Source organism: Nelumbo nucifera, chromosome 8 (assembly GCF_055504915.1).
Source record: "Nelumbo nucifera cultivar China Antique chromosome 8, China Antique-T2T, whole genome shotgun sequence".
Classification (NCBI taxonomy): Eukaryota; Viridiplantae; Streptophyta; class Magnoliopsida; order Proteales; family Nelumbonaceae; genus Nelumbo; species Nelumbo nucifera.
In genome coordinates this window covers 17,749,541-17,770,965 of record NC_142656.1, presented here as the reverse complement: position 1 = coordinate 17,770,965, position 21,425 = coordinate 17,749,541, and the positions used below count along the sequence as shown (strand labels likewise).

At 35.3% G+C, this 21,425-nt stretch overlaps 1 protein-coding gene across 1 annotated transcript; it reads left to right on the top strand.

Annotated features, from left to right (window-relative positions):
• The first annotated feature begins 9,985 nt into the window (after positions 1 to 9,985).
• Positions 9,986 to 21,034, top strand: LOC104592577 (uncharacterized). The gene is made up of 9 exons (XM_010252027.3): positions 9,986 to 10,321; positions 10,491 to 10,678; positions 10,981 to 11,162; positions 11,258 to 11,542; positions 11,637 to 11,695; positions 11,802 to 11,838; positions 11,937 to 12,008; positions 20,010 to 20,334; positions 20,410 to 21,034. The coding sequence occupies exons 1-9, from the start codon at positions 10,198 to 10,200 to the stop codon at positions 20,782 to 20,784; spliced, it is 1,647 nt and encodes a 548-aa protein (XP_010250329.1). The 5' UTR covers positions 9,986 to 10,197; the 3' UTR covers positions 20,785 to 21,034.
• The last annotated feature ends 391 nt before the right edge of the window (positions 21,035 to 21,425 follow it).

Below are 21,425 nucleotides of genomic sequence, written 5' to 3'. Positions count from 1 at the left end.
ATATGGTTCAAAACTTATAATTTAAGTTTTGTAAATATTACCTTTTGCATTACTTATTATACATATTCAAATATTAAAATGAAAATAAATGATCAAATAATTAAGTAAGTAATGTTCAAGTAAGACCATGGCCTTTGTAACCATGAGTGCTTGGGTTTAAATCTTCACATATCTAAAAGTATTTTAGGGTTTATTTCAAATCAAGTTCAGTTCTAAGGCAAATTCCACCAAAACCAACCAAGGTTGGATTATCGAATTGCTTTGAATGGGATAAACCCCTAAACCTTATAAATTATAACAGATTGGATAGGATCGATTCAAGACCAATCGAGATCGGTTCCAGATATAACCCACCCATTTCCTCACCACTAGGTATACCATTTTACTTTCTTCAAACTCTACTTGTGTTTGGTGTCATAAGCCCATTTTATACGTTTTTGGGTTTATGGAAATTTGTGCTTCAGCTCTATAAGAATTTGATCCCAAGCCAAAAGAGCATATTCTACATCTTCAATATTTGCAAGGTACACATAGGGATAAGTGGTTCTCTCTCATACAGGCATACACCACTTCAAATGGCATTTTCTTGATGGAAGTATGTCAACTAGTGTTATAATGGAATCGGACCATGACAACCATTTACACCAAGTTTTGGGCCTGCCCCTTCTTCATGTTCAAATGGCCTGGAAAGTGCATATGATACGCAGTGCGTTTCTTAAATTCAATGATGAAATTGTCATTGTGTTGTAGTTGAGATTTTCCTGTTCCACAAAAATTTAATACTTCTTTGATATGATCTTACTATGAACTACTAGTCTACTAAATAATGGAGCCATTTTTGCATTACAAACACTAATGCTAGTACTAGGGGTGCAATTTGGGTGGGCTCAGCCTGAGCCCGAACCGGCCCAACCTAGAATTTTACATGGCGGGCTTGAATTTTCAGTCCTTGGGCTGGGTTCGGGCCCAAGAAGTCAGACTTTTTTATTTTTCGGGTCAGGATCAGGCTTAGCCCTTAGGTAGCCCGAACTTGGCTCGAGCCCGACCCAATTATATACATTTATACATATATGTGTATATATGTAAATGTTGCATATATATATATATTTATTTATTTATTTATATATTTACATATTTACATATATATATATACATACATATTTGTATATATAACATTTATAGATATTTTGCATACATATTTACATACATACATAAATATATGTATATATGTTTGCATAAATATATTTATATATCTATAATTTTAGAGTGGGTTCATTGACCAACCCAAGCCTAACCTGAGTGCATCAAATTACAAGGTGGGTTAGGCTCGGGTTGGGAAAATCGGGCTTGACCTCAGGCTTGGGCATTAAACCCAAATTTTAGGGCTGAGCCTGGGTTGACCATAAACCTGGCCCAACCCGCCCGACTTGCACCCCTAGCTAGTACCTCCTTTTTGTATGTAGAGAGGAACATGTTATTCCCTTGTGATGTCTAACTTATAAATGCTATGAGTTGGTTTTAATTTGTTGTATCAAAACAACTCCTATATATACCTGACCTAGATGCATCGCATTCTACAACATATCTCCTTAAAATCTAACAAGGCCAATTCAAGCATTTGAATTTGTGATACGCGATCTAGTCTCTCCCTTCTGAAAGGCAGTTCAGATGTCGGAAAAGGTACGTGGTTGAGTCGAACTGCAAGGCAAGAAGACCAGAGTGTTCTAGGGTGCTTTACCCAGTGTGGGCACTCTGATACTTAAGTTAGCAAAGGAGATTTAGGGAGAGCCAATGGTTTGTAAGTATGAGAATACGAGAGCTAAATCGTGCATACCTTGTGAGGTTGGAGGCGAAGCCTTTATATAGGTAAGCTGTCGTGGGCTTCATGATACATGTCAGAGATCACTGGCCTGTCTAACCCGGAATTAGTTTTGCACCCGAAGATGGACTCCGAATAAGCTGATAAGGCTTATCTAGGTCCGTCTAATTCGGGCGGGATAAAGATAAGATCCGTTGATGTGTGTCGTGATCCCAAGGAGATTGAAGACAATTGTCTTGCTTCTAGAAGGAGACTATGTGGCACCTCGGTAGGTTAGTGGATGTATTGAGCTGTTTGGGCCTTGGTCTAACTGAGTGACCCAAGGTGCCCTAGGTAACTAGGACTGCTGAGGTGTCCGAGATTGCTGAAGTATCACCATGTCACCCGGTTACTCCACGTATCATCTCATTATTGGACAGGCCAAATTATCCCTCATCATGAGCCATGGCTTCCTTGAGTTTTTTGGAAGGCTGCTTCTACTTTAGCCATAAAATAAAAAGGTTATTCCTCTTGAGATTTGAGTAAGAGGACATGTGATTCTCTTATAGCTAGCCCTATATGAACTTTCGATAATATCCACTAAGCCACAAGAAGCCTTGCATTGCCTTAATTAACGAGCTAGGCTTGGGCAACTCTAGGATCATCACTTTTCTAGGTCCACCACTACCCCATCTTGTTGAAGATATGCCCAAGGTAAAAAACCTATTGTTGCCCAAATTGACATTTTTTTTCTTCTTTATAAACAACTGATGTGCCCTTAGAATGGATAATACAAGTTGAACATGAACTAAATGCTCTCTATCCATGTATGGCTATACGACACACAAGTATGTTATCAAAGAATATTAACACAAATCTCCTTAAATATATATATATATATTTTTATAAACACCATTCGGATTAAAAAGTGGAGGGGCATTAGTGAGCCCAAAAGACATCATGAGAAATTCATATAGGAATTTATCTTTGATTGTTACTTGGCTGAGGGCATAATAATCAAATACACATGCACCATGAGTCATTGTGCTTTTTTACCAAGAGTACCAATGATGAATATGGACTAGTACTATGCCAAATCATCCTAGGAGATAGAAGCTTAGATAATTAGATGCAATCTTCTCAATTTATTTCTTTTTAATTATATAAATAGATAGAGAGAGAGATAAAATGTCATTGTAATGGCTCAATATCATAAGAAGTGGTAAACTTCACTTCTATGGCATTTCACTACTATAGGATGGGTGCAATTCCTTGTAATGTCACCTTCTGACCATTTACGTGGAATTTCATGTATAGTTTATGAAAATCCTAGGTAATGAGGTCGATTGTAGTTGTGTAGCTAAGACCACTTTACATTTGTCCAAGGGAAAGTAAGCAGAAAACCATGAGTAAGGGGAGCCCTTAGAAGAATCAACTACACCCCATTACAATACCTGAGGCTCGCCAATGTTTCCTTGTTGGCAACTACTACTTTGAACCTTCCCCTTAAATTGAGTTAGAGCCTGACCTTGTATGAAAACTTGGTGCTCATGAAGTTGTGTTTACGATTAAGGATCGACCAAAGGAATCACTGATTTATATGCTCTTGATGCTTCACTTAATCTTTACGGTATGGACTGTTAGGGCTCCTAAAATGGTATGGGATAAAAAACACAGAAACAAGGGGTTTGTAGAGAAGGATCTGTCGGAGGGTCTTCAGTCTCCATCTCAACATCTTTATCTAGTTACTCCTAACAAGTAATACTTCGGGTTTAATTTCTCATTATTCTAGTTGTAACACAACTCTCCTCTCTCTTTCTCTGAGAAAAAGGGGCCAATAAATCGATTCGAGATGGATAAGAACCGGAACCACCCAATAAATCGGAACAAAACCATAGAACCAAAACCTGTGTAATCGGATCCGTTACCCACAGCCAAATCTGCCAATAGGTAGTGTTGGATTTTAATCTCATAAGAGATTAAATCCAATGGGTTTGATTGGTCAATTACAAAATACACTTTCTCTCTCTTAGTCTGGTCTGTTATAGTTTCACATAAGGTTTTTTTAGAGATTCTTCAATTTTACTGATTACAGATTCTCGCCCAAGACTCTGTTGTATTCTAAAAACAGATTTATCTGTAACCCAACAACAAACCCGATAAAACTGAATGGAAACAAATAATATTCTAAAGATAATATCTCTAGATGCGCCTCAGAACTTCTCCTCCAAAATTACAACGACTCCATTTTCCCACAGATAAAAAGATGAAACTCAATATAATCCAAATTGTCCTAAGCGGTTATTTGGCCAACCCAACCATTTGGGTAAGCCTCACGCCTCTCGAGAAAATCAAATTAGCCTCCACAAAATTGCCCCCACAACGTCTCACAGCACATACCTACCGAGTATTAGAAACATATCTCCTGATAACATCATCATTTTTAATATTATTATCAGAAGATATTTTCGATACACGGCGGAGATGTACTATGAGGAGGGCAATCTTCATTTCACGTCTGAATGACCCTTTCAATTTTCTTTCTTTATATTTTAATTGCATTCCACTCATCTTTCTCCACGTGCGTGTAACTGCACATCTCACACTCACGAAGACAGCCGGATCCGGTTGTCACTTTCAATTTTCCTTTTTCACTTGTGATTCACTAATAAAGTGTAAAATTATCCCTGACGCGGTTGTTTGTTCATTAAGAATAACAAAACCGACAGAGCAATAATTTATACAAACCTTAGTGGGACCCACTCTAATACGCGGCTGTTTGCATTGTGGTTGTTCCGTTCGTGCGCCCTCTCTCTCTCCCTCTCCCTCTCCCTCTCCCTATTTACTGTCGCTTCTCCTACCTAAATTGACCAAACTATCCGTATACCGTATTTTCTACGAACAGAGTTTACCCGAAAGGGGATGCCAAACATTATCGGTTTGACAAAATTGCCCCTCCCAGAATCTGACTTTGTCCATCCAGTGGTCGTGGACCTGATTGGTGCCTTGGTGGTGGTTAGCAGAATTATTTTGGATGGCCCACAGAAAAGTATTTTGAGCCCAATATGCTGAATTGCCGACCATGAAATATCTATGAATCCACTGGATGAGCTTTTTGTGCTTTTGCTAAGAAGCCTTCAATGGACAATGTAGAATGGCAAACATTCTTTTCTTTCTTTATTTTTTAGCTTTTAGAACCTTATAGAAAAGCAAGGAATTTTAAAAATTAAATCAGATTATCTTAGGAAGTAAATATGATTTTTTGTTATAAAAGCAAATGAATAAAGTTTATACTGTCGAAAGTGCATTTTTATTTATACCAATGTCTTATGGAAGTTGGAATTAGTCTTGCATTGATGATATTTAATTTAGGGATTTTCTTTATTTTGCCAATAAATCTTTAATTATTACATGGTACATATTCTTAATATTATAAAAAGTTTAAAAAGCTAAAAAAGATTTACTTTTTCAAATTAATCATGTATACAATCAAGGATTAAAATATTGATATGGCATCCAATACTATCATATGTATCATATCCATATCAGTGTATTCAAATATACATGATAATTTGATACACAACTATTTTATAACATTAAAAAACTAGATTAATCTTTCCCATCACTTTTTTATAAAATATAAATTAAAAAAAATAATTAAAAGCATAGAATATTGATCATAAGAATAGGCACCAATACCCAATTTTGGATATCGGGGTATTGATATTTTAATACTTGCACACAACTTTTGAACCACATAAAGGGTATTTGTCAATATGAATGATTTTTGTTTTTCAAAAAAAAAAAACATTTGTTATGTAAAAAAAATGCATTATTTTTATTTAAATAGCATTTTGTGTTTCTATCTTTTTAGGGTTATTGTGAGAAATGATTTAAGGGCCCAAGGTTTAATAATGGATATGAGTCATATGACATTGAAAGAGAAGAGAATTCATGGACCCCATATACTTGGGACAAAGCTTTGATGTTGATAATATCTTTTTAGGGCTGTTTTGCCCCTTGTTTCATTAAATAAAAAGCAAAACTAGATATTGGTTTCAATTCCAATGCATGTAATGTAGAGCTGCCTACCTTTTTGTACTTGTTCTAGCGTGAGTTTGGAAACCAACATGGTCCAGTGTACCAAATAGTAAAACTGATTGAGGATTTCAGTGTTGATGCATATGATGTGTAGCCATCTAAATTTTCTAATTCTGAAACTTAGCATAACCTGGAGCATAAAATTCAGCACCCGAAAATTTTATTTGGACAAAATTTTCATAATAGGGTTATATATCAATTGTTTAAGTTGGTTCAAGAGATTTTTGAGATCTTCTGTCAACAATACACGTTCCAACCCTCTGTCAACTTCATCTAACACCGTATATCTCATCATGAAACTGAGACCCATTATAAAAATAGGACCTATTATTAATGAAATATGTGGCGTAAGATCATATTGATAAAGGGTTGAAACATGTTTTGTTGGCAAGTGATCCAGACTCTATAACAGAAGATATAGATTTGCATTTCGGGTCTTCAATCATAATAGGTTTCTAATTAGTTTTTTCCGTTTGGGCATTATTACAAATTCACAATGGAAAAAGATTTTATTTTTTATATATGATACAGAAAACCCTAATTCTTTCATGGTCCCATTTAATTGGGATAAGGCTTGAATGATGATGATTTGATATGGAAGATATTTTGGAAAGGGAGAGAGAATTAGCACATTTATTGTCAAATTACAAAATTACCAAATTAAATGTTTGTCATTTATAATGGACAGATCTAATAAGCCCAATTAGCAATAAGGAAGTAGAGACTGGGTTTGTGAGTTTTATCATCAGGTTAGGACTTAAGACCGGGTCCACCCTGACCCAGCTCAGACCCCAACCCATTGACATATCCAAGAGAGAATTTGGTCTAAAAAGACAATCCTTTGTTAACCATGTTCTCTGGGTGGGGTGATAAGAAAACTGGTCTTTTATTATGAATGTGACATTTTAACTATAATTCATGAAAAAACAAATTCGTAGCAAAAAAATACAGGAAGTTGTAACCACCACTGGATTTGGACATCTGTTTGTGGTCCAAATGCCAAACTAAAGCATGCATGAATCACATTAAACACATTTGTACCTATTATATCATGTTTGTTCTTAGGGATGCATCTTTTCATGGGATCAGGTTTAACATTTGTTTAAATTCTTCAAATTTGATACCCAATTTGTACTTTTATCTGTCCTATACTGAGTAGTAAAAAATTAAAGGAGGCATGTGCTATTTTTCTAATAGTGATAAAAAAGGAATGGGTTCCCATTCAGTACAGGGTCCTTAATTCCTTGTGTATGAAATTGTTTTCTAGAGAAGTTTGGTATCTAATGGGGTTTATGTCAATACAAGGCCAAAAATTTATATTACTAATTATGTGTATTTAGTTAATAATTTGGCTATTGTATCTGAATCTAATGGTGACAATGAAAACCATTCTTATCCTAAATGAGGAATGTTTTACTAAAGCTTGTTTTTGTTAATGCCTTTTGTGAAGATTCTCATATTTCATTTTTTTTTTCTTTTTTATTTTCTTTTTCATGGTTTTCTTTTGATCATATATTCCCCCTTTTAAAAGGGAGAGATTAATGGGTGCATGCCAATGTAAATGGCTTTGTTAAAAAAAAACTGCCATATTGCATTTGCAAACATGGTTTAGCCTGATTTTCTTTCTTCCAGAAGTGTTGGAAGCACTTAAAATTCACAAATACATGTTTATCCATTGTTCTTTATAGGGGTTGGCAAATGGGTAGTTTTACCTAGAATCGGCATCGAATGAACTTGAGCTTGTCCTACCTAATTTGCTATGAGTAAGGTCTGGTTCCAAATTTTTAGAATCAACTCCTAGGGCGGTTTTAAGGTCTAGGGGTTTACCCTATCTGAAGTGACCTGAAGAATTGGCCTTGAAATAGATCCTAAAAAAACATCGGTGATGTGAAGACTTGAACCCGAGGATTTATGGTTACAACGGTCATAATCCCACTTAACCATTGAATCACTTAGGTGATTTGATTATTTTTTTTAATTTAATATTTGAATATATATAATAAATTATGTAAAATGCAATATATATAGTTTAAATGATAATGATAAGTTTTAAATTATATCATCATCATCATCATCATCATCATTATTATTATTATTATTATTATTATTATTATTATTATTATTATTATTATTATTATAAACCAAGTTTTTAAAGAACATGTTCCATTTTTTTGGGAGGACTAAAGAAAGAACATGTTCCATGGATAGACCCTAGAATTTATCTTGGAACCTTGCCTTTGGAACCAAACCGATGTGACCCATTGAAAACAACACAATGAAGTTTCATAATGCAAAAACACCACCATCTTATAGGCAGTGTTTGCCAACATTGCCAATATGAATACTTTCTAGTTTTTCAAAATAAAAACAGCTATCATGTTAGCAAAATGAGTAAATAGAAACACCCCCGAGAGGCTCAAAACCAAAAAGGGAGGAATCAAGGTTTAAAACTTCGATACGACACGCTCGATATCGTATTGTATCTTTGAAAAATAGATACGGTATATGCATGAAAATCGAATGTTTTATCTTTTTTTTCATGCATATCGGACCGGTAACAGACCTTATCGGGGGTGTATTAGAGGTGTATCGAGGGTGTATCGGGACATATCGGTAGCGTATTGATGAAAAAGATACGGCTAAAACTTCAAACCTCATTCTTAGAGTGCTAGATTTGCAAAAAATTGTAAGAAACAAGTGTGAATCATTAATTTTTTCAAAACTTTTTCAAATTTTGAAAAAATATGGCAAAATTTGGTAAATTTGTTCAATTTTTTTATAATATCTTGTGATTTCTTTTTTTCTTGAATGTTTAAATTTATGTTGATATACATTTCTTACATTTAAAATCATATTTTTTTTTGTGTTATTAATAAATTTATGGAAATTTCATGATGATATTTGGGAAAAATATAAATTAATAAAAAATTTAAAAATATAATTTTTCTCTACCTATAAAGACTAAATATGTTTTAGATCTATGGATTTATATATCTTATCCACAGAGCAATTGAAATTTCTTCTTTAGTATTTTTTTTATTTTTTATATTTTAGAATTAAAAAATTAAATAATAATTAATTATATTTTATCATTTGATCACAACAATTGAATATATTATAATTCTATGGATGATCTTTCATATCCACAGACCAATTGAAATTTTTTATTTAATAATTATTCTTTTTATTTTTATATTTTTATAATTGAAAAATAAATAATTAATTAATTATATTTTATCATTTGATCACAATGATTGAATATATTATAATTCTATGGATGATCTATCATAGCCACAAAGCAATTGAAATTTCTTCTTTAACAACTATTTTTTGAATATATTATATAATGCTTATTTATTTTTTATAATTTTTGAAAATAAATAATAAATAATTATTGATTTAGAAATTGTGCCAATGCATGTTTTATGGTTGGATAGGAGAACTGAGTTTTTCCCATCCCATAAAACATTAGAACTTAAGAATTATAATTTATAAATTATAGTTAAGCATATGATTTTTAATGAAATTATAATTACCTACAACATATTTCTTCATAAAACCATTAAAATATATTAATTTAATGTATATACACCTCATTGTGGTCATATATTTAGTGTTATTGATGTATTTTTATAATTTATTAAAGTATTTATAGTGTTTTCAAGCATATCTATGCGTATCTTGTTTTTTCTTTGATATGCATGCGTATCCAAAACGTATCTCGATACTTATCTTAAAATTGCCTTTCCGATACACTTGACGTTTTTGATACTTTAAGCCTTGGAAGGAATATACAAAATTGCAAATACCATTACGAGGAGAACAAAGGCTCAGTTTGGCATATTTGTATTTGTACTCCTTCCAAACTGACCCTCAAAACCAAATTGAAAGATTTCAAAACCAACCGCAGCGTTTCTATAGAAAACTGTCTATTTGAGATTCGTTTTTTTAAGTGTCATCATTTTTCAAAGGGCATTTTTGTCATTACATGTAATTCTACAAATTCTCTCCCATTTCAAATTCGAGGGTACTTCCGTAAAAAGGAGAAGTTGGAGTGACAAAAGGAAAGCGAAAGAACAACCTCCATTTTTTTGTTTTCTCATTTTTAACTTCTGCAAATTCAAAGGGTTGCTAATTTCGAACGCAAGAGATTCCAATTTTCCAAGTCCCAACCACTATAATTTCTCTCTCTTTCTCTCTCTCTCTACCTCTGTTTCTGCCAGAGCTATCCGGACCTATCACATTCAGATCTTACAGTATAAACAGAACCAGAGAAGGAACAGTGAACGACAAGCAAAATGTTACACTTCAGATCACAGGATTTTCTTCTCTTGCCTGTGTTTCTACTCATATCTTCTAGCTTCTTCTCATTCTCTCATGGAGTCTCTCAATCTTACCATCTTCAAACGGTACCCAGTACAGGTACTTTTCTATTTTACAGCTCTCGTCTCGTCGACTTAGCCTTTTACTTATCCTCTGTTTTTATCAAGATAGCTGTTTGTTGCAGTACATTTTTGTCTATTGGAACTAAAATGTTTTTTCGGGCTTTATTTATTTTTTTTAATTTCTCCTTTTTTTTCTTCTCATGTAGAAGTGATTAACGAGGAGCATAATGGTGGGTTGGTTCCATGGGGGACGAGGAGGTCTCTCGCAGAAGGAACAACTGCTGACAACTCATCTCTCATATTAGCTGAAGAGAGAACACACAGGAGAGACCCTCTTGATAATTATAAGCGCTACACAGGGGGATGGAATATCAGCGAACGACATTACTGGGCTGTGAGTTTTTTGAATTTTGACCAATCTCATCTTGGTCGTTCTTGTTTTCGATGAACATTGATTTTTTTTCACTATCCTCAATCATTTCCCTCCACTGGTGTTGGCTTATTTATTTATTTTTATTTGGGGGGGGTTGACTTACCATTATTTGTTCATGGTTTTTCTTGTTTCTAATGGGTTCTGAAATTTCAGGCCCTAAATTTTTGGGTTCGTTGGTTTTACTTAATTTTATTTTTGACAAGTTTTAGTTGTTTCTGAATGTTTTTCCACTTTTCCTAGGCTAAAATTTGTCTCTAACACAGTCTGTAGGTTTTTCCGCTGCTCCCCTGTTTCTCATTGCTGCAATCTGGTTCCTGGGCTTTGGGCTTTGCTTGCTGCTCATCTGCCTCTGTTACTGCTGTTGCCAACGACGGCGTTATGGTTATTCCCGAGCAGCATATGCTTGCTCATTAATTTTTCTCATACTCTTCACCATTGCTGCAATGTAAGTTTGTTCACTTTCAGTTATTTCTTCTTGGTTTTATGCTTGTTTTAATTGATCCAGTGTGACATCATAAATACCCCTTTCCATGGTTTCAGCATCGGATGCATCGTTTTGTACACTGGCCAGGGAAAGTTTCACAGTAGTACAACAAACACCCTGGCTTATGTTGTGAAGCAGGCAAATACCACGGCAGAAAACCTTAGGAATGTATCAGACTATCTTGCTGCTGCTAAGCGGATTGGTGTGGACCAGGTTTTTCTACCTTCTGATATGATGGCTAAGATCGACGAGGTTCAAACAAAGATAAATTCTTCTGCTGCAACTCTTGCTGATGAGACAGCGAAGAACTCAGACAGTATACAGGAAGTCTTGGACATTGTGTAAGAAAATGCTTTTAGAGCTCTCTTTTGGTGTTATACATGCTGTTTTTACTTATTCTGGTTACTGACTTGATCCTGTTATCATGTATTGCAGGAGATGGGCTCTTATTTTTCTTGCTGCTGTAATGCTTTTATCGACATTTCTTGGTTTCTGTAAGTCTGCTGCTCTCCTTGATTATGCTGAACCATGCTGCAAGTTTCAGATTGTATGATATAGGGACTTTCTTGTCACTTATGATGTTGTGATTATTGACTGCAGTGTTCTCTATTCTCGGGATGCAATTTCTTGTGTCCATGTAAGATTATCTTCTTAGACCCTTATCTGATCTTGAAAGTATGTCAATATTAATTCTGTACCTGTTCTTACTAAATTTTGTATACTGAATTGTTGCAGCTTGGTGATTATCGGGTGGCTTCTTGTGGCAGGCACATTTATTTTGTCTGGGACATTTCTTCTTCTCCACAAGTATGTTCAATTGTGTTAGTTTTTAAACTTAACCATTTACGTTCATCTATTTTACCTGACAATTGATGGCCATGACATTCAGAGTAGCTGTTATTTATGATAATAATTTCATCCTATGTCAGTACAGGTCATGCATGTATATAATTTTGTTGTACTTTTTCAAGTTACCATGATATTTTAATAAGTAAATCAACTTTGGTAACCATATGGTTATCAATGTCTTGAAATTGAACTTGGACGCTTTTAAGATTTCTCAGTTGATGTTTCTGGAAGAATCAGGGGAAGGCCAAAAGGACATAGGTGAAAGTAGTGAGAAAGATTTGACGACTTAATATTGTACAGAGGATATATCCCCTGATAGAGTGAATAGGCAAATGAAGATTTGAGGAACCCATATATTAGTTGGTACAGTGTATTGCTTACTTGAGTTGTTTTGCTTCTTTTAGAGCAATCAATTTTGTGTGTTTCTTTAGTTCTTTTCTTCATAAAAATAGAAAAAAAAATTCTGTGGTTGAATTTTACCATTTTTGACCTTTTTGAGGATAAGCTCTAGAGTTGTAAAATGTCACTGCCAGATAATATGACAGAAGTGACACAACTTTGAGGCATAATATATTAAACAGGTAGTCTGTTGTATGCTTAAAATTGATTTGAAAATCTCAGGGGAGTAATACTCAATCTTTAGATCAGAGAAAAGAGAGAACAAAAAAATCATCAGCTAAATTCGAAGTGTCAATGATTACTTGGCTTTTATTGATATAAGTGCTAGTTCCATTATGGGGCTGTAGGGGTTCAACTTGGGTGGGCTTGGGTTGAGCTTTTGTCAAGATTTGAATGGGCCCAGCCCAAAGGCCCAAGCCCGAAGCAATGTAGGATGCTAATTCGGGCCAACCTGAATTGCATCTCTGTTCCTTGAGTCATGATGGATACTGATTTCCAAAATGAGTTGATCTTTCATAAATGAGGTCCTGAGGATGGTTTTAATTCCTGTATTGCTACTTTTTCTTTTCTTAGCTGCATTGGTTAAAAATGTATGCCCAATGTTGACAGTGTGAAAACAAGAAAAATTCACAGTTACTAACCTCTAACCCCAAGATCTGCATGTGTTCTTGCTATTTTTATCAATTTTATAAGATTTGGACCATTCATTAAACTGATAAGGTCACCAGTCATGGGTCAAGCGGTTCGACCATTGGGTTGACATAGTGATCTGTGATGGCATGAGGTCATATATAAATATATAATATATTATTACAATAACATGTATATTGGTTGTGGTTTGATGGTTATTTTCTAATCTTCATTCAAGTGGTTTAGGTTTAAGTCTTGTAAGTACAAATTATTATTTGTTAATAGGCATTAAAGAAACAAAAAATAAACACAAATAGTGTTGTGGGTTAATGGTAATATACAATTCTTTGTAAATAAGAGGTTGTGAGTTCAGTTCCCCTCAATTGTCATTTTACAATATATGATGAAGCAATGACCTGGGTGGGTTGTTGAATTGTTGAAAACTAGTTGGGTTACTAAAGCCTAGATAATTTTTAATGGTTTTCCCAAGTGGGTCAGATGGTTTTTTGGGGAAAGTAAAAGTCATGGTTTATAAAATGGACTGCCCTTCAATTCTTGAGTGTGATGGTCCTATTATATATTCCAGCTTGAGTCTTATAAGAATTTTATTTTCCAAAAAAAAGAAAACTTTGTTCATATAATGTGTATAGGTTCTAAGCTTAGAACCAAATTTGAAAAAGTCTATATGTGATCCAATGTAGTTTGAGCATCTAATAGAAATTATATTTCTCCCTTTGTCTCTTGCAAAATTGCTCTAAAGTGAGTTCTATTGGTTGGTCCTAGTGCTCTCTAATGTTGGACATCTAGCACTCTTTAGGCCCCTATGAAATGTACCTAAATGCCTAGGGATGCTAGACCCCATTAGGTTTTCTACCTTTTAGGGTTTAGGATTCATAATAGAGATGCCTTTTCTTTGAGCCTTTAGATTGGAATTTGTTCCATTTGCCTTTTCTTTGAGCCTTTAGATTGGAATTTGTTCCATTTGCCTTTTCTTTGAGCCTTTAGATTGGAATTTGTTCCATTCATTCTAATTAGCAATGTTTTCGAACCATTGTTGACTTGGACACTTTTAACCGTTCAACCCATCACCTGGAATCCAAACCTGTTCCATTTTACCTCAAACCCACCAAAAGCCAAAAACTGTTGATTTGGTTAATGAATCGTCAATGTATGATTAAACTGATGAATTGTTGAACCCATTTTAAGGTTTGATGATGATGTCGATACATTCATTTTTAATATTTAATTAATATTTTAATAAAACCAAACCAATCGGTCAAATGGCTGGTCAAAATGAGATAGAGAAGAGACAGGGGAGGAGAGAGAGAGAGAGAGAGATTAAACAAATAGATTTTCTAATGGATTGTTGTACTGAAAGATGATTTGTGATGTCTTTAAGGAGTTTCTAGGAGTTAATGCCACTTTCTTTGCCTTATCCCCCTAAGAGGTTTGATGCTAATCACCCGAAAGACTTTTGACCAATTAGTTTGGTGACTAGCATTTATAAAATTCTAGCTGAAGTTCTTCCTTTGAGTATTACAGAGGTCCTCCCTTTTCTCATTAGTCAAATCCAAGGGGCCTTCATACAAGGAAGACAAATAATCGAGCATATTTTGGTTGCTAATGAATGTATGAACTGAGGAGATCTAGGCGAAAGGTCTTTGTGTGTAAATTGAACCTTGAAAAAGCTTATGATTTGGTGGACTAGGAGTTCTTATTAGAGGTGTTGAGAAAGATGGTATAATTGGGTGTTTGGTTGCATTAGTTCTTTTTTATTTATTTTTATAAGTAATAAAGTGATTTATTAAGAATAAGTAATATGAGCCAACATAAGGTACATGGTAGAGTTCTCACAGAGAGGCGCGAGATGTTTTCTCAGAAACAAAGCAAAATTACAATTGAGCCCAGAGTTAATGATCCCTATGCTCCCCTTGCTTGGCTAAAAGATCTGCCAACCCATTAGCTAATCTCCTTACCCTTTGAACTGTAACTGTTAAAATTGAGGTTAGCCACCTAAATCTTCTCATTGCCCCCGATATGACCACACCACAGTCTCCAGTTCTTTTAGCCACCCAATTACCAGTTTAGAGTCTCCTTCAACGACCTAACTTGTAAAGTTTAAATCTTTTGCCAGTTGTGTCCCTTGTAAAACTGCTTGGACTTTTGCATTAACCACACCACCCATTCTGATTGGGCCAGAAAACAAGGCGACAACCTGACCCTCTACATTCCTAAACACACCTCCAATGCCAGAAGGCCCGAGATTGCCAAGGCTGCTACCATATTACCATCAAAGTTTAGCTTGATAAATCCTTCTTCAGGAGCCTTCCAAGCAACTACAAGTTTGTTCCTAGCAGAAGAGGAGTTTGCAATCACTCCCCAGTTTCTCCATAAGTCAGCTAAAGAGAAATGTGAACTAAGTTCTGATGCTTTAGTCCAATTAATGGCCTTGATTAGCAAGCACTCTCAGACAGAATCCTCATCCCTCACTCCCAGTTTGCATTAGCTCTTGTCACCATTCTATTTTGGTGAATGGAGTGATGAAGGTCTTCTTTCTAGCTTTTAAGGGTGTTGGGTAGGATGATCCCCTCTTCTCATTTTATGTTCACTCTAATAGCATATGTGTTTACTAGAATGATCTTGATTGTTGATAGGGAGAGCATGATATGGGATTGGAGATTGGAAGTAATGAGTTTTTAGTTAGACACCTTCAGTTTGCATTAGACTAGTTCATGGGCCGGGTGCGGGCTTGGCTTTTGAGAAAATTTGAATGGGCCTAACCCGAAGCCCGTGCCTGATACAGTAAAGTCAGGCCCAAAGCCTGGTCCCTGAATAAGTCTAGTTTGCATATGATTTAATTATTTTTGTTGAAGGGGCTGATATCAGAAAGGTAAGGAATCTAAAAGAGCTAATAAGGAGGTTTGAAAGGCTTTCCAATTTGAAAATCAATCTGGGCAAAAGTTATGTAGTAAGGGTTAATATGGAGGATAGGGAAATTGAGGTTGCTATGACTTGATTAGAGTGTTCTATCTCTGATTGGCCTTTAAAGTACTTGGGCCTTTTGTTAGGAGCAAATCCTAGGGAGAGTAAGTTTTGGAACCCAGTGATAAAAAAGTATGAGAAGAGATTAGCCTTGTTGAAGAAGAACTGTATCTCTTTGGAAGGGCATATCACTCTGATTAGGGTTAATTTTGAACACCCCCTAAATGTTATGTTAACTAAACTTTGATGGGAGTAGTCTTGGTAATCCATGCCTATCTGATATAGGTGGGGTTCTCAGGATGAGGTTGGGAATATCTTATCTTTGTAATTGGGTTCTCTGGGAGTTGGAGACTCTTTAAGGGTTGAATTACTAGCGTTTATTCAAGGAGTGCAAATAGAAAACCAGCATGGAGTGGAGTACCTTCTAATAGAAGGAGACTCAAAAGTGGTGGTGAGGTCATTGAAGGATTCAGATTATTTTATGTAGTATTATAGGAATGAAATCAAGAGATTCAAATGGCTTACACAGAAAATGAACATAAGCATACATCGGGTGATAAGGGTGGCAAATGTTTTGGCTGATTGTTTAGCTAAGCAAGGGGTTAATAGGGAACATTTGTCTTGGGCTCAGTTGTAACTTGCTTTTTGTATTAACCTATGACTTTGCAGAGGCTGCTGCTCGTGCCTCTCCTAGGGATGCTTATATTGCTATGATCTTTTGAGTTTTGACAAATAAATTCTTTTTTACTTACAAAAAAACATATAAATGAGTCACACCTAGGTTCAGCAGCCTCAGTAGAGATGTTTCAGGTCTATTAGGAGTTGGGTTATTTAGACCTCCTGTGATAAGTTTTACTCATCACCTAAATGCCCCACAATATTATCTAGGGACCTTCTAGCAAGGCACATGTTGTAAAATGTGCCTTGCTTGTGTGCCCTAGGCATGCCTAAGGCACACTTTTTAAAACACTGAACATATTAGATCAAATCAATTATACCTAGGTCCAAATTTGATCTGTTAGTATTTGGATTTGAATCAAAATTTATCCACTGAATAGGTTGAATTTGGATATTAAATTTCATTAATATATTAAACTAAAAATATTGTTTTATTAAATGTTTTAAATAGTGATTGAAAAGGTGTGCCTATGTGGGTGCATTTCAAGGCTTGCGCCTTGCCTAGGCCTAGGCACAGCCCCTTTAAAAAGGCATGCAACTTTCTTAAATTATGCACATTTTGTACATTTTTATTCATGGTGGTTGGGTTGGGAGCTCCATCTTTGGACCCTTGACCAAGTCCCTTGAGGCAAGTCTGAATAAGTCCATGCTAGGGTCTTAAATTCTTAATTGGTACTTTAAAATATTGGCTTTTGTGATTTAGTTTTAGTGCTCTGAGAACCCTCTTTTTGGCTAATATTGTTCATTCATTCATTCTTCCTAATACAAGACTTTTTGTTTTTTAAGGATACGAGCTAAAGTTAAATAATAAAACCAATAATTTTAAGTATGAATGAAGATTTTAAGACTGTAGCATGGACTTATTTGGGCTTCCCTTAAGGGACTTGGTATAAAGTGGCTCATAGAATTAGAGTAATGCAATTGGGAAAGAAATCATGTGCTTGAATATGTTTTATATGTTATGTTTAATTCTATCTTTAAATTTTTACTTTGCATATGTTTTATATGTTATGTTTATGTATTTTAATTGGAGCTAATAGTTTTTTTTTTTTAATTATAGTTGAAATTTAAGTATGCATTTTTTGCTTTTTTTTTGAAAATTTAAAAATTTTGTGCCTTGTTTCAGAAAGTCAAGAACCTTGCCTCGTGCCTTGCACCTCAGGCACAAAAAGCCTCTTGCACATTTTTTAGTGCATTGCACATTTAAAACACTAAATTTTAATATAATGAACTAAAAAACAACTTTGAAATCGTATATCATGAATAAAATACCTTTTAGACATGAACTTATGACCACGAGTGTCTGGTAAAAATACAGCATTCGAATCAGTGTTTCTAATAGGTATGTTAAGAGTGATTGGCTGCTCTTATATTTTCCCTATATATTGGTTTCTTTAGTTGTTATTGCTTTTCTCTTATTTATCCTTTATATTCTTGTAGAGTTTCTTCTCTATAATTAGTGTGGGACATAGCTAATTAAGTATTTTGTAATTCCACTTTATATGAGAATAATATAAGTACCTCACTGGCTGATTCGAAGTCATGTCTTTTCTCCAATTTGACAGTTAGGTTTTCTTCTCTCCCCACCTTTCTGTTCCATGTGGCACAGATTTGTGAGGTCATTTAAGGAGCTTCCCTGATTAGGGAACATTTTTTCATGTGTGTGAGTGTAGCTGGGCATTGCCATTTCTAACTTCTAAGCCCAACCCAGCCCTGCCTTTAATTAGGATTAGAGTCTAGCTTGGTTGGTTCACATGAATACAGAGAAGGCTATCCTAGTGGAGCTGCTCACCACCAAGAATTCATTGTGAATTCTTTTAGTGAGTCTCTCTCTCTCTCTCTCTCTCTCTGGTGGGGGGAGGGGACTAAAGAAAAGAAATGCACACCAAGGCCTTAAGCCCAAAAATGTAACAAAAAAAAATAGTTTGTCTAGGATTTACAATTTGGGTGGGCTAGGTGGGTTTAGAACTAACAGTTTGTCCCCAGCTTGAGGCACGGCCCAACCAAGGGGAAGCAGTCAACTCAACTCCAGCCTCAGCTAAATTCTAATGCAACTCAGGCTAGATTTGGGGTTAGGTGGGTTGGCCCATTTCATGATTTTAGTGGTTTGTTTTTCTTTTGCCAAATGGAAGAGGGTTATTTACCTAAAGTTTTCTACATTTGGAGAAAGTGATTTAGAAACTTGCATAGACCTGTTCTATTGTCACCTCAGCATACAATCACTGCAGTTGTGTACATTTACGAGTCCAGAAATGTTTTCACATAGACAACAGGCCTGTTTTGTTCTTTTCTTTTTGAATAGTTGTCTCTGGTCAGTACACTGCACATTTGATCAACTGCCCTTGTTATAAACTGAGTATGCTCTGTTGTTTATATAACTGTATGGAAGCATACATGGCAAAGTTTCTTCATCGTAATAACTTCTTTTATAAATGAACATATAACAAACATGATTGTTTTTATTTTCTTTTGATGGAAAAAAGGAAAATATAACAAGCATATTTGTCTCAATGGAATTATTTCTTTTAACATGAAAGGTATAACGAGTATAGTGCATTTTAATTAACATTATCTTGGACCTGTATGTTGGGTTGTTAATTAGACCTTGTACTATGTCAAAAGAAGGGGGGAAAAAGGAAAACTGCGACAACTTTTTTGCCAACTTCAAAAAAGTTGTATGTTTCCATTTCTGTCAGATAACGTATAACAACCACAATCTTGATGAAGAAACTATATCATTTCTGCTTCTTTACAGTTTTATAAACTACAGTATGTACTCAGTTTTGTCATTCACTCATTTGGTTAGTGACTGCTTTCTCTTTTTCTCTAATGTCATGTTTCTTATCTACTGTCCATGTGTTTTTTTTTTTTTTTGTATCATTCTTATGAGAGCATGTACTTTCTGCTGTACAATAACCATACAATTTAGTCAACTTGTTGGACAATTCACTATAAATTATCAACTCTGTAAAGAGAATTCATATGAAAAATATCAAGAGTATGACAAGGATAAACTGCCTGAAAACTTAATATCCATATTATTACCAGCTTAGTCTTTAATATAATTTGATACATATGATTTTAGTTTCCATTTTATCTTAACAGGTTCAGTTTCATTTTTACATATTGATATGCAGTAAAGTTCTGAACTTGTTGCTTGTGCTTTCTAGTTTGGGTCTTACTGGACATGCTAACCCAGGCAATGATTCAATTAATTGTTTTCAGAAGCTTATCTAATTTATCCTAACCCATTTTCCTTCCATGTACTAGTGTGACCGAGGACACGTGTGTTTCAATGGGGGAGTGGGTCCAACATCCAACTGCCCATACAGCTCTCGATGATATTCTTCCCTGTGTGGACAATGTTACTGCCAATGAGACCTTGTATAGAACCAAGGAAGTTACCTTCCAACTGGTCAATGTGGTCAACCGTGTTATCACTAACATCTTTAACATTAACCCCTTACCCAACATGGGACCTCTTTATTTCAATCAATCTGGTCCATCGATGCCTGTCCTCTGCAACCCATTTTATTCTAACTTCACTGATCGGCAATGCAAAGCGGGTGAAGTGGACTTGAACAATGCAACACGGGTAAATAAAAGGAAGTCCCTACATTTTAAATAAAGAAGCAATTTGAAAACTACTAACACTTCCTATTTCTTGCAGGTGTGGAAGAACTATGAGTGTCAGGTTTCATCGGCTGGCATTTGTACCACAGTGGGCCGTGTCACCCCAACCTTCTATAACCAGATGGCAGCAGCAGTGAATGTGAGCTATGGGTTGTATCGTTATGGTCCATTCCTAGTTCAGCTAGAAGATTGCACCTTTGTGCGTGACACATTCACAGCCATAAATAGAGATCATTGTCCTGGTCTTTCACGATACAGTAAATGGATGTATGTTGGTTTGGCTGTGGTTGCAGCTGCTGTAATGCTCTCTCTGATTTTCTGGGTGGTTTATGCTAGGGAGAGGCGGCATCGAGCATACACCAAACAGTTCATTGCCAGATCAGGCGATGGACATTTAGATAAACACCCATAGTAAACCTCCAAGTCAGTTCACCCTCTTTAAGTGACTGGAATGTTCTCATACATTTTGGTTGCAGGTTATAACATGTGTACATTATGATACCCTTTTTTGAAACTCTGCTCTTGATCATTGTGAAATACAGTAATTTGTCATTAAGTAAAAAATGGTTGGACCATCTGTTGGTCAGAATGCTTCTACCACGGAATAGTCATGCTATGCTCATACTTGATAATCAAGTGGAAAAGTGATGCCCCTTATTAAACACCGGAACCCCTTGTCAGCAACTCAGCATCATTTAGCAATAGATGAAATCATGAAATATTTAACCAGGGAAGCTTTTTTTTTTTAATCTTTGTCATAATCTATTTTAAGCAGGTGCATGGCTATTGGCTCTTTCTTTTGAGAATGTTTTATAGACGGAGATCCTGATACATTCACCCTCCAGCCCTTTCAGGATTAGGAGAGACAATGTAGCCAATTAGACAGCCACTACAGTAGATGTTGGAAACTTGGAATTCATTGACCCAGATTACAATGTAGCCAGGTTTCCGCTCACCAGCTCAGTTGGTATGTTTTGACCCAGATTACAATATTTGTTGGAACAAGAATGGCCCATATGACCAACCAAACATGATTGTATGGGTTCTGAGTTA

Coding starts and splice junctions, on each gene's coding strand:
- LOC104592577 (XM_010252027.3), top strand. CDS start 10,198: ATGTTACACTTCAGATCACAGGATTTTCTTCTCTTGCCTGTGTTTCTA. Junction 12,009..20,009: donor ACATTTCTTCTTCTCCACAA/GTATGTTCAATT, acceptor TCCATGTACTAG/TGTGACCGAGGACACGTGTG. Junction 20,335..20,409: donor ACTTGAACAATGCAACACGG/GTAAATAAAAGG, acceptor TATTTCTTGCAG/GTGTGGAAGAACTATGAGTG.